General features: G+C 41.2%; 1 protein-coding gene across 1 annotated transcript; it reads left to right on the top strand.

Annotated features, from left to right (window-relative positions):
- The first annotated feature begins 6,448 nt into the window (after positions 1 to 6,448).
- LOC146675307 (uncharacterized) lies at positions 6,449 to 9,220 on the top strand. Its single transcript, XM_085400396.1, has 2 exons — positions 6,449 to 7,967; positions 8,193 to 9,220. Exons 1-2 carry the CDS (start codon positions 6,570 to 6,572, stop codon positions 8,709 to 8,711), a joined length of 1,917 nt encoding a protein of 638 aa, XP_085256522.1. The 5' UTR covers positions 6,449 to 6,569; the 3' UTR covers positions 8,712 to 9,220.
- Positions 9,221 to 12,392: the final 3,172 nt, after the last annotated feature.

Below are 12,392 nucleotides of genomic sequence, written 5' to 3'. Positions count from 1 at the left end.
ATTGTTTCTGAAAAATGGATCCAGTTTTAAAAACAACAACAAAAACCCCCCAAAACTCTTGCATTAAATCTTAGTGCTTAGTAGGGTTAGATTTCTGGGGTGAATTCTGATTTTGTTCTATTAAAAAAAAAAGTCCAGTATCAGTAAATCAGTTGCTATATTTTAAGGAGTAAATTTACCGTACATATTTAAATATTGCAAGTGTTCATTAACTTTCCCGAAATGTCGTTTGTTTCTCCAAAACACAGGCTGACTCTGCCGTTCATGCTGCAGACAGCGAAAAACAATAGAATTAATAGAATTAACAACAGCACTAGAGCTGCTTTGCTGCACAAACATCTTCAAGTCAACATTTATGAATTATTAGTGCTCTTTTCCACAACATGCTACACCAGCATTATATATTGGAAAGCCCTCTTTTATATAAAGCACAACTGTAAGCCCATTCTCAGTGAATGCTACTCCCACATCTACAAGCCCATGCGATGTTTGAGATCACATTTTAACGAACGTTATCCCCTTTTGGTATTTCTAGCACCTAACACTGAGTGGTAGTATATAGAAGGGAAGGAATGGAAGAGAAGAGAAGGGAATTCTGCACTTTATCCTCCTTTCAATACATAATGCTCACTCGGGGAATTCTTTGAGGCACAGCCACAGTCAGTGGCTCCCTCTGCCCTCTCTCTCGCCTCCTGTCTTTGTTTCTCTTCCCTTCTCTGCCCATCATACGGCACTGCTCGCTTTATTTCACCTCTTACACTTCAGCGTGTGCCTTTGGTCTCTTTGCTATCTGTCTATGCTAACGCCTCTGTTTATGTGTGCTTTCCACTGTATCTGTTAAGAATCTGAAGCGTATGTCTCAACACTGTAAAACACCTGCATCTGTTTTCCATCCATCTGATTCCTGGGATGGTCTTCATAGTCTGTTTGTGTGTGTGTGCGCGTGCATGCCAGACAATTTCTTATGAACGTAGAAATATTGGTACTAAATCCACTACATGCCTCTCCATCTCTCTTATGCTTTTCAGATTTTTTTCCGCACACCTTTTACCTTTTTTTTTTTGCATGTCTCGCTAGCCAGCCCGTTGTTGCGCTAGCATGAGTTTGCATGATTGCGTGCATGTGTACATGTAAATGTGTGTGTGTGTTTGCCTGCCTGCTTGCTTGTGTATTAATATGCAAAGAAAACAGCTGGCGTGGCTAATGGCTGTCCCTCCCCGCGTTCCTCCCAGATCCTGTCCTCTCCTCTATACCATGCTCATTCAACTGAACACTGCTTCTTCTTCATCTTTTTCTTCTGCTGCTGCTGTTGCTCTTCTCCTTGAGGCTTCAAACAGAAGCAGGTGTCTGTGTGTGTGTGTCTGCATGCATGTGTGTGTCATATAGTAAGTCACATAGAAAGGGGCGAGCAAATGATGAAAACAAGAGAAGGTTAAAAATAGGCGAATATGGGATTAGTGTTGTGGAATTATTTACGGTAATGATGAAAGAACGGAGATTGCATTAGTCTGTGGAACAGTAATGTAATCACCATGCAAATTTAAATTAAAGCTAACAGCATGGTCTTGAAGTCCAGAGAGAATGAAAGAGGAGTGGAGGAGTAGGAGGAAGAGAGAGGTTCAGCATAAGCGAGTTCAATTAGCAGAATTTAGCCTATTAATTAGTGCTATTAGCAACATCACGCAGGGGTGTTAGAGACTGGCTATGTGTGTGTGTCTGTGTGTTTGACCGTTTGAGATTTGATTTGAAAGTAACTTGTTAAGAGCCGTAAACAAGGAGCTTTGAAATGCCAGAAACGAGCACGCACAAATGCAGGCTATGGAGATGTGGTTTGAATTAGCATGTTTGAGTGCATTCCTGCTCCAAGTTTTGCAAAACACGCACACACACATGCACGCAGCCATACCAGCAGTCTGTGCAGTGGTGCAGGCCATGTGTGTGTGTGTGTGTGTGTGTCTCTGTGCCAGGCTGTTGTGAAGTAGGCGCAGTTCGCCGTCCTGCCTTTTGCGGCTTTTCTTCATAAAAATGCCACTCAGCTCCTCCAGCCAAAGAATCGGGAGCAGCTGGCGGCATTTTCTCTCCTTTTCCTTTTTCTTCTCTCCTTTTCAGGCCACTCTCGATGCCTCTTCACGAGTCTCTTCCTCTATTTTTAGTTTCCTGCAGTCATTTGTGCATTTCTCAGTTTATATCCTCACTGTCTGCCTGTCTTGTGCTCTATCCCTGACTTTTGCTTTCGTCGTCTTGTTCTTTTTTATTTTCCCAGGTTTGAAAAATCCACCCACTTGTCTGAATTCCAAGGCCAAGCATTTCACTTTCTTTCCCCCCTCTTTAACCATTCCCCCAAAAAACAAATGAATAATTTTTATTCATGATCAGACAGGCCTATGAATGATGCTGCTGGGGGCCCAAGAGTCCAACTGCGCATTTGAGCTCTATGCAGTGATCGATGGTGAGAAACTGGCCTGTGTTTTTGTGTGTAGAGGATGTTCTCTAACTATCTTCAAGTTCAGACGAAAATAATTTGAGAGAGTGAGGTCACCATCGAGCTAAAGCACTGCCAGTGCACGTACAAGAATATTTCTCTAAAGTCATGTTTGCATTTCAAGGAATGAGGAGAATGATGAAGAACTAACAAAGGAAACATTACACCACCCTCCTCTCTCCCTCCACCGAGGCTCAGAAGCTCATCGGCTCCCTCTGCTGGTGGGAAGCATCACTTCAGCGGGCCACTTGTTGCCTTCCACTCAATTGGTTTAATTGTGTTCTTATTTATATGTTTCACCATTGATTTCTCTGTTGAGGCTGATGTGGCTGTAATCCGCAGTGACTGGCTGTCATGGTGTGATGGATGGAACAAAGCCAGCAAGCAAACACAATGCGAGATAAGTGTGACACCCTTGTGTGTGTCTGCGTGAGTCACCGTGCATGTGTCTGTTTGTTCAGTTGGGTGTCTGTGTTTGTGTCTGCACTTGCTCTTTGTTCTCTGCCGAAATGCGTCTGTACACAGATTTGCATGTATGTGTGTGCAACGCGATGAGCATGCGGTCGTTGCTGGGGAAAAAAAATGTCACGAGATGCATGACTATGCGTCACGATTGCGCTTTGCGTGTCACTGTGAACAGAGTCAGATGAGGTGATGTTTGTACCACATTGGCCAGACATATTGGTAGCAGCTCACTGCCTCTTCTTTTCCCTCTCGCTCTCCCTTGCGCACTCACACACACACCTCTCTCTCTCCCTATCCCTTGTGGCCATGCCTCCCTTGTCTGTCACTTCCTGTGTGTATTTATGGTTGTGTGCCAGAGCAGTAAATGTATGCAGTGTCTGCCCCATTTCTTCCCCTTGCTGCCGATATGATAGAGTGGAACAGGAGGTAGTGAGGAAAGTCCCGCAATAGACCCAGGCCTGGAAAGAAGGTCAGTGTATTACGTATGGAGAGGAGAGGAAGACGAACCAGGAATAAAGAAGGAAGCGAAAAAGAGAGGAGGCTAATCTGGGGTGGAGAAGATGGTAAGATGCTACCCACCCAGCAAAAACTTGTTCAAGATGGGCGGTTTTCGTAGATACACTGCATTGATAGATATCATTAACCCATCCAAATCATCAAATTCGGCTTCAATCACTTCTATAGCCAAAGGTTTATAAAATCAAGCAATTCCACAATCAATTGTTGGTGGTATTAGAACAGAGTGGGAGAGTTTGGGAACAGTTGGAAACTATGAAAGGGTAGGTCACGTAAAATCACAGAGCGGGGTTAGCGGATGCTGAGCGTGAAAGGAACTCTTAATGCTTTAGCATTTTGTGCCCAACTTTGTGGGAACAGTTTGGGGATGGCCTCGTTCCTGTTCCAACATGACAGCACTTGTGCACAAAGCAAGGTCAATATAGACATAGTTGAGCAAGTTTGGTGTGGAAGAACTTGACTGACCTACACCTGACAGAAGGCCTTTGGAATGAATTAGAGCCGAGACTATGAGCCAGGCCTTCTCATCCAACATCAGTGTCTGACCTCACAAATGTGCTAATGGAAGAATAGTCAGTCTTCTCAGAACAGTTGTATTAAACTGTATTAAACCCTGTGCATTAAGAATGGATCATATCCATGTGAAGGCAGATGAGCAAATACTATTGAGAACATAGTGCATCTAAAAAAGATGACGTGCAACTCTTTATGTCCAAATGTGGTAGAAAGCGAGCAGTTATCTCTTCTTCCTAAACACCTCAGCAAATCCCTCAGACAATCAGCACCTTTAAAATCAAACTAAACGCTGCTGCTAACCATCGCACCACTTACGTATTGCCCTGGTATGTACGTTTACACTGTCCAGAGTCCTGTACTGATAAGCTCACTATGCAAAGAGCGAGATAGAAAAAATACACATGTAGATGTCTATAAATGGCACAAATAGGGTTTGAAGAATTGCCCCCTGGTAATACTTGTCTGTCTAACTAGAGTGGACATTGCGTGACTGCCTGATCACAAGCGCTCCACAACCAAATAAAGTGTAAATCAAATTTTGTATGAAGGAAACACAAAGACACGTGGTTGTATTTTTGAAACAAGAAGTGTGACCCTCTGACTTTCAATTTTCGATCAAATTCGATCTGATTTCGAGCTTTGGTGGCATTCTGAGTAGCTGCTCTTGTGTTTGTTTCTAGTTTGGATTTTTATTTGTTTTCCTAGCTAGCACATACTGTTTGACCTTTTGCTTGTATTTGGACGGTTGCCTTCAGTCTTGCTCCTCACCAGTTTGGCTCACCTGTCGCTGCATGTGTGAAAGTAGCCTTGTATTAAAGCTACAGAATTCGTGATTTTTTTTACCCATCTGTGCTGTCCTGCGTTTGGATCCTCTCATCCATCCACCGCGAACAACAGATGTAACGTGGTAATTAAATATGACTTTGACTCATTGGATGAATAAGCGTAGCCCACTTCATTTTGCACACCATGTTTCATGGGCTACATGGTTTTAACGCTGCATATGATTCAGAAGTTGATCAGTTTAACATTCAGATGTTTCAGAGTCATAACTCTCCCTCTTCTGCAAATCAGGCACACACTGCTCCTGGTATAACAGTGCCGTTTGATGCGCTAATAAATTCTCAGTGCTGACTTTCAGTGCAAATGTGGGAATTACTCTTTCCATATAGTAAAGCAGACAGTAGGAATTTGGAAGTCCATGTGATGACCGGTTGTGTAGAGAGCATGATTTACCTGCAGAAGACCAGGAGACTTCAGGAGATGCAGATGTGTACATTTAAAATACAAGAAGAAGAGAGATGTGCTAGTGCTACAGAAACACTGTTGAGGTTGTTCCTCCAAACACGTATTGTATTACACATCACTCATTACTTTTAAGAAAAGTAATGCGGTATGTTATGTAATTACTCACTTTTCTTGCATTGCCTGTTACATTTCTTTCTTATTACTCTGAACATGACCTGAAATTCATTTACTCATAATTACCAGTTAACAATATAAACTAAAATTGAAAACGTTGAAGTTCAGCCTTTGGCTGCTGGGCTGGAGTCAGCACACACTCATCATTAACATCACTCAGGGTTCCCAGCTAGCTTTGCGTTAGCATGCTGTCTGTGCAGATTGTTGCAAAGAGCTAGCTGTGGATGCAATTTCCACATTACCATTGTGCATCTGTCCTTTTGTGCAATAACATTAAAGGTCTTATCCATACCTGCTTTCCTGAAAAGCTGTAGAACACTCATTTGAACTGAAATCAGCTCACTTTAGCACAAATGTACAGAAATAGAAAAAAATATGTTTGATTTATGCCCCACCCCTTTTCTATCCCCCTGGTGTGCAGATAAGTGAACGACCTTTGCAAAACCAGTAACAGAATAATTTTAACTGTGACGTTATTACTGAATTTAGGACAGTAACTACATTAAAGTAATTTAGTGACTGTTAGTGAAGTGCAGATCAATCCTGAAATATCGATTCCTCCGATACCAATCATTTAGGTTCTAGAATCGATTCTCACATTAAAATATTGATTTTAGTAATTTAGAGTAAATTTGTAGTTTATCATTAACAGGAACACAGTGGAAAGAAACTATAACATTCGTATTGTCTATATTCAAAGGAACTACTTCCTCTTCCGCATTTCATAGTCATGTGCGAAATACGGCTGTATAAATGTCTCGCAGCCGCTAGCGCGCACTCACAACAATGGCTGAGCGTAATTGGCGTCATGTGCGGAAGTATTTTACCTCCACAAACAGCTGATACGCGGTTTGCGATACATGTGGCAAAAAAGTGAGGTGTTGTCAGTGATGCCGGTAACGCGTTGCTTAGTAACGCGTTACTCCGAATATGACCCCTTTTTCAGTAACGACTAATCTAACGCGTTACTATTTCCATAACAGTAGTCAGATTAAAGTTACTTGTCCAAACCACTGTGCGTTACTATTTTTTTTTAAGCAAAAAGATTTGGTTTTTTCTTTTCGTCTCAGCGGATGACAAACGCATACGTGTCGTGAAACGTCACATAAGCGACAGGTCACGTTTCCCGCTCACAAGCAGCCAGCGACGTAAAAAAGTGTAAACAACAATGGAGGGAGAGAGATGTTCGTTCTTTAGCTGGAAATATGGTCACTATTTTGAGTTTCTGTCAACTAAAGATTTAAATATTAAGGTTCGTTGTACACTCTGTGTTGGCGAAAAAGTGTTATCTACCTTCAAAAACACTACGTCAAACTTAAAGAAACATTTGGAGTCGCAGCACAGCACAGTCAAACTCACAGAGAGAGTCCCACCAAGTGGTCCGAAGCAGAGAGCCGTGACTTCCGCAGAAGGTCCTACACCCCCCAAACAACAAAAGTTGGACTTTGGTGCAAAACCAGTAAGTGATGAAGAATTGAAGAAGTTGGTCGCGCAGTATATTGTAGAAGAAATGCTACCTATAAACACTGTTGACTCGCCCTCGTTTCGTGCCATAATAAAAAAGATCCCTACTTCTGTTAATGCCGAGCTGCCTCACCGAACGACTTTTACTTCTTACTTGGAGAAGGAGTTTACAGAAATGGAGAGAAATTTGAAGGCCACACTGAATGAGATTGACTTTGTTTCAACTACCGCGGATATTTGGACTGCTAACAACAGAAGCTATATGGGAGTAACGCTCCACTGGATCAGTAGAACCACATTAGAGCGTCACAAGGTTGCATTAGCATGTAGGCGAATTCGTGGTAGACACACGTATGATGTCATTGGTACAGAAATCGAAAACATCCACTCCTCTTATGGATTACTCAACAAAGTAGTTGCAACAGTTACTGATAATGGATCCAACTTTGTTAAGGCGTTTCAAGTTTATCATCCTGTCACGGAGTCCGATGATGAGACGGAGGAGGAAGAGTCCAGCCCCAAAGACGATGATGTCACTTTTTCTGATCTGTCAGAAATCCTCTCGGCTGAGAATGAAAGTGATGGTCAGCTGTCTCTTCCCCCGCACCGCAGGTGTGCTTCGCACACCATCAACATAATTTGCACACGTGATGTGGAGAAACATTTAACAACCAATGCAGAGAGCAGGGCTGTGTATAGGAGCAGCACAGCAAAATGCACAGCTCTTTGGACCAAATCGAGTAGATCTACACTTGCATCAGAAACAGTGGAAGAAATCAGCAAAAGAAAGCTCCTAATACCAACATCCACAAGGTGGAATTCCTTTTTTGATGCTGTAAAGAGAATTGCAGAAATCCCCATGGGTGAGCTGAATACTCTGTGCACAAAGCTAGGACTGAAGTGCTTCAAAGATCAAGAATACCAGTTCCTGCATGAGTACTGCATGGCCATGAAACCTCTGACTGCAGCACTGGACATTTTACAAGGCGACTGTCCATATGGAACTTTACTACCAACACTTGAAGTTCTGATGCAGAAGACCCAGGCTGTGAAAGATGACCTCTCCAGGATGACTGCAGGCCTTCCAGATGCCATTGTACAGGTACGCTCTATCTTGAAATTAGTCAGATTTTTTGCTTCATACAATTCACAAACATGGAACAGAATATTAATTATCATTGAAAAATAAGATTAAAACAATTAAAATGTTTACAAGTAACCTAAAACAAAATTAATCCATAATACTGATCTCATATTAGGCATGGTTTGCAAATAATTCAATAACATAATAAATTGTAGGCATAAAAATATCAATTATGTTTTTTAGGCTATTCAGACTCGTTTCGCCGGTGTGCTGGATGACAAAGATGCCCTTCTTGCAGCTGCCAGTTGTCCAAAATTCAAACTCCGATGGCTGAGAGATGCAGGAAGGAGGGAGCGAGTAAAACAGCTTCTGACAGCAGAGTGTTGCACCACTGCTCCTCTGGCAAAAAACCCTGCCAGTGTGCCCAGTGCTACTACATCTAGCAGCCAAGGTGAGATGGACTTTTTCACTTTTGAGGCAGAGCCAGAGGAGGAGACCTATTCTGCAGAAAAAGAAGTCATGGAATACCTGATGTCAGGCTACGACCTTCAGATTCTGCATAAATTTTCAAGCATAAAGACAATTTTTTTAAAGTATAACACTCCAACCCCATCAAGTGCTCCTGTGGAGCGACTTTTTAGTCTGGGAGGTTTGGTGCTCACGCCTAAAAGAAATCGACTTTCTGACAAAAGGTTTGAGAAGCTTCTGTTAATGAGGTACAACCACTGGTTTACTCGCTCCACTCTACTGTTTCCCCCATAACATGCGATGACAACATATACTGAAAAAACAGAGAATGGGGAATCCAATTTAAATAACTATTTACAAGTAATTGAATTAAGTTTATCAAAGTCACTTAATAAACTTATTAAAGTTTTCAAGTTGATTAACTTAAAACAATTACCTGCAAGGAAGTAAGGCAATTTAAGTTGGACCTGCAGTCTCTTTTTTTTTTTTTTTTCATAAGATTAGTCCAAAGTTACAAAAGCGGACAATAGTGCTTACATGTGGATGGTATAAAAAGTATCTTAAGGGAAGTCAAGAAAGACTCTTTGTTTGTTTGTTTGTTTTTTTATAAAAAGTATTTATGTTAAGTGAAGTAACAAGACTGTCTTTATTTTCATACAAACAAGTATTTCTGTCAGGAAAAAAGTTTTAAGTTCAACTTCAAATGTCAGGAGATATATTGTTGACATTACTGTTAAAATACACTTCCAATAAAGTGAGTATTGGCAAAATCGGTTGATGTTTTTATGTTGAGGCAGTGGGGAGTGTTATTGGCAGCTTCTGAAAGTAACTAATAAAGTAACTAGTAATCTAACTTAGTTACTTTAAAAATAAAGTAATCAGTAAAGTAACTAAGTTACTTTTGGAAGGAGTAATCAGTAGTCCGTAATATATTACTTTTTCAAAGTAACTGTGGCAACACTGGGTGTTGTGGCCATACTTGCCAACCTTGAGACCTCAGAATTAGGGAGACAGTCAAAAGGGCTTTTGGGGGGGTGGGGGTGATAAACACATTTTACAGTGTTTATTTATCGGATAAAATACGTTAAATGTCACCGTTATTATTGGCCGGCCCGGAAACAGGATCAATCATATCACAGGAGCGTATGTTGAGGCGAACTGAAGAGAAGGACAGGGACAGGTGCTGCTAAGGCGAGACAGACGTCTCTCACGGAGTCCTTTAGGGCTGCAGGCAGGCAAAGTGTTCAGATAGCGCACAACTTCAGGTTTTTTATTTCTATATGATGAACTCTGCATTATTAAGTGATAAGAACAAGTAATCTGATGTCCTGTAATCATTATGACGCTGTAATTTGAGATACAATAAATAAAATAAGTTTTGGTACAAAGTATCGTATCGGATCAGCATCGTCGATACCACCCTGAATATTACTTGGTATCGGATCGGAAAGGAAATAAGTGGTATCACACATCACTAGTGACTGTACTGTGTTACTGAAGAAGGTAAAAATTACAGTAATACTTTACTTTGTAACCCATCACACCTGTTATACCACTGTACAGCACGTTTATTAACAACAGGGAGCTGACCAAAGTGCTGTACAGAGTAACAGTTAAACAATGACATTGACAACAACGACAGGTAAGAAAATGAAAAGAAAATTAGGATAAAAGAATTGGTAACTCTCATACAGTTTCGAAAGCCAGAGTAAAAAAATATGTTTTAAGATGCGATTTAAAAAGAGTAACAGTTGGGGCCTTTCTAATGTGGAGAGGTAGATCATTCCACATTTTCGGTGCCACAACCGCATCTCCTCTATGAACCATCCTAGGCTACGTCCACACGTACCCAGGTATTTTTGAAAACGCAGATTTTTCTACACGTAAACGGCGTTTTCGGTCACTGAAAACGGAGATTTTTAAAAACTCCGGCCAGGGTGGATATTTTTGAAAACTCAGTTTTTGCATTTACGTGTGGACAAGAAAAACAAAGAAAACACAGCGTCAAAGGTGTGCGCCTTTTTTGACGTCACACTGTGCGCCACGTTATTGTTTCGGTGAAATGAATTTCTACAATACTGTTACTGTTAATTGTACTCACTGCAGTGTTTAAATGCTTACATATACACACACAGTTACTGTCCCTCCACACATACGACTCGGTTCTGCTTCTATGCCCCAGCTTTGTTTACTATTTCCCACAAAGGCTTCTATACTTCTGATTGGCCAACATTTCTACACGGTTAGGAATATATCGCCACCTGTTGCTTTGGCATGTTCCTAGCAGCGTTTTCCTTCATTTCTGCATTTACGTGTGGACGGGATTATTTTTTAAAACGAACACGGAAAATCTGCGTTTTCAAAAATACCCTTGTACGTGTGGACGTAGCCCTAGACTTATGTAAGGTAAGGAGCAGGTGATAGCTTGATCGAAGGGCTCTAGAGGGCGTATAAAGCTGCAATAGGTCAGACAAATAGTCCGGTGCCTGGCCAATTAGCAATTTATAAGTCAAAAGTAAGATTTTGAATTTAATTCTAAAACGCACTGGAAGCCAATGAAGGGAAGCAAGCACCAGAGTAATATGTTGGTGTTTCTTCACACGAGTCAAAAGGCGAGATGCAGCATTCTGTACAAGTTGGAGCCAGGCCAAGCTGGATAAAACAAACGCAAACAAACGAGATAAAACAAACGCATGAATTGCTCATTCCAAATTTCTAAAAAATAAAAAAGATCTCACTTTGGATAGGAGCCTTAATTTAAAAAAAGGACCGCTAGACAACTGAATTAATGTGTTTCTCGAATGTAAGTTTGCTATCCAAGAAACCCCCCCAGGTTTTTTACATGCGTTTTAACAGCACATGTTAGGTTGCATAAGTTCAAATCTGGGGCATTGAAATTACAGCTCGGTCCAAAAATAATTACCTCAGTTTTATCCCCGTTGAAGGTAAGAAAATTTGAGGCCATCCAGGTTTTAACTTCGTCAAGACATTTGACTAGCAATTCCATGGGCGTGGAGGTGTTTCTATTAAACTGAAGATAAATCTGGGTGTTGTCGGCATATGAGTGAAAGCAGATGTTCTGCTTCCTAAAGATTAGGCCTAGGGGCAACATGTAGATTGAAAAAAGAATTGGGCCTAATATGGAACCCTGCAGGACACCACAAGTAAAGGGAGCTGGGGAAGAAATAAAATCATCAAGGCTCACAGAAAAAGTCCTCTCGGAGAGGTACGACCTAAACCATTCCAAGGGGATACCTTTGATACCACATTGGTCCAAACGGGAGATCAGAATGCTGTGGTCAACAGTATCAAAGGCTGCAGTTAAGTCTAGGAGCAGGAGCACAGCTGGGTCTCCTGAATCAGTGATTAATAAAATATCATTAGGTATTTTTAGGAGGGCAGTTTCTGTGCTGTGGTGGGTTTTGAAGCCCGACTGGAACTTCTCAAAAATATTATGACTATTTAGAAAGGTTTGTAGCTGCTCAAATACAATCCTTTCTAAAATTTTTGACAGAAACTGTAGCTTGGAAACAGGTCTAAAATGAGCAAGAGCGGAAGAATCAAGGTTCGGTTTTTTAAGCACTGGCTGCACTACAGCGTGCTTGTATCCAGTTGGTACTACTCCAGAGCTGAGACTACTATTAAAAATAGTTAAAATGTCGGGACCGACTACCTTAATAATCTTTTTTAGAAAATGGGTTGGGACTCCATCTGAAGGGCAGGGTGATGTCTTTATGCTATTGCAAAGGTCTTCCACCTGGTTAAGACATACAGCCTCAAACTGATCAAAAGCAGCTGAGAGGGTAAATGTTAATGAAACATTATACAGAGATAGGGTAGATGTAGATCGAAGCCTTTCTATCGTATTAATAAAAAACTGCAAGAACCTATCGCAAGTTTCAATGGAGCTATCTATATGGAAAGCGGGGGAGGTATTCAAGACCGAATCAATAACTGAGAAAAGAGTTTGGGGGT

Source organism: Rhamphochromis longiceps, linkage group LG3 (assembly GCF_057381845.1).
Source record: "Rhamphochromis longiceps isolate RC_006_pf linkage group LG3, R_longiceps_female_GT1.1, whole genome shotgun sequence".
Taxonomy (NCBI): Eukaryota; Metazoa; Chordata; class Actinopteri; order Cichliformes; family Cichlidae; genus Rhamphochromis; species Rhamphochromis longiceps.
This window is presented reverse-complemented; position numbering and strand designations above follow the sequence as displayed.

What these genes read in the sequence shown, in the direction of transcription:
- LOC146675307 (XM_085400396.1), top strand. Translation starts at nt 6,570, where the DNA reads ATGGAGGGAGAGAGATGTTCGTTCTTTAGCTGGAAATATGGTCACTAT. An exon ending in TTCCAGATGCCATTGTACAG is followed by an intron (nt 7,968 to 8,192) that starts GTACGCTCTATC and finishes TATGTTTTTTAG; the next exon opens with GCTATTCAGACTCGTTTCGC.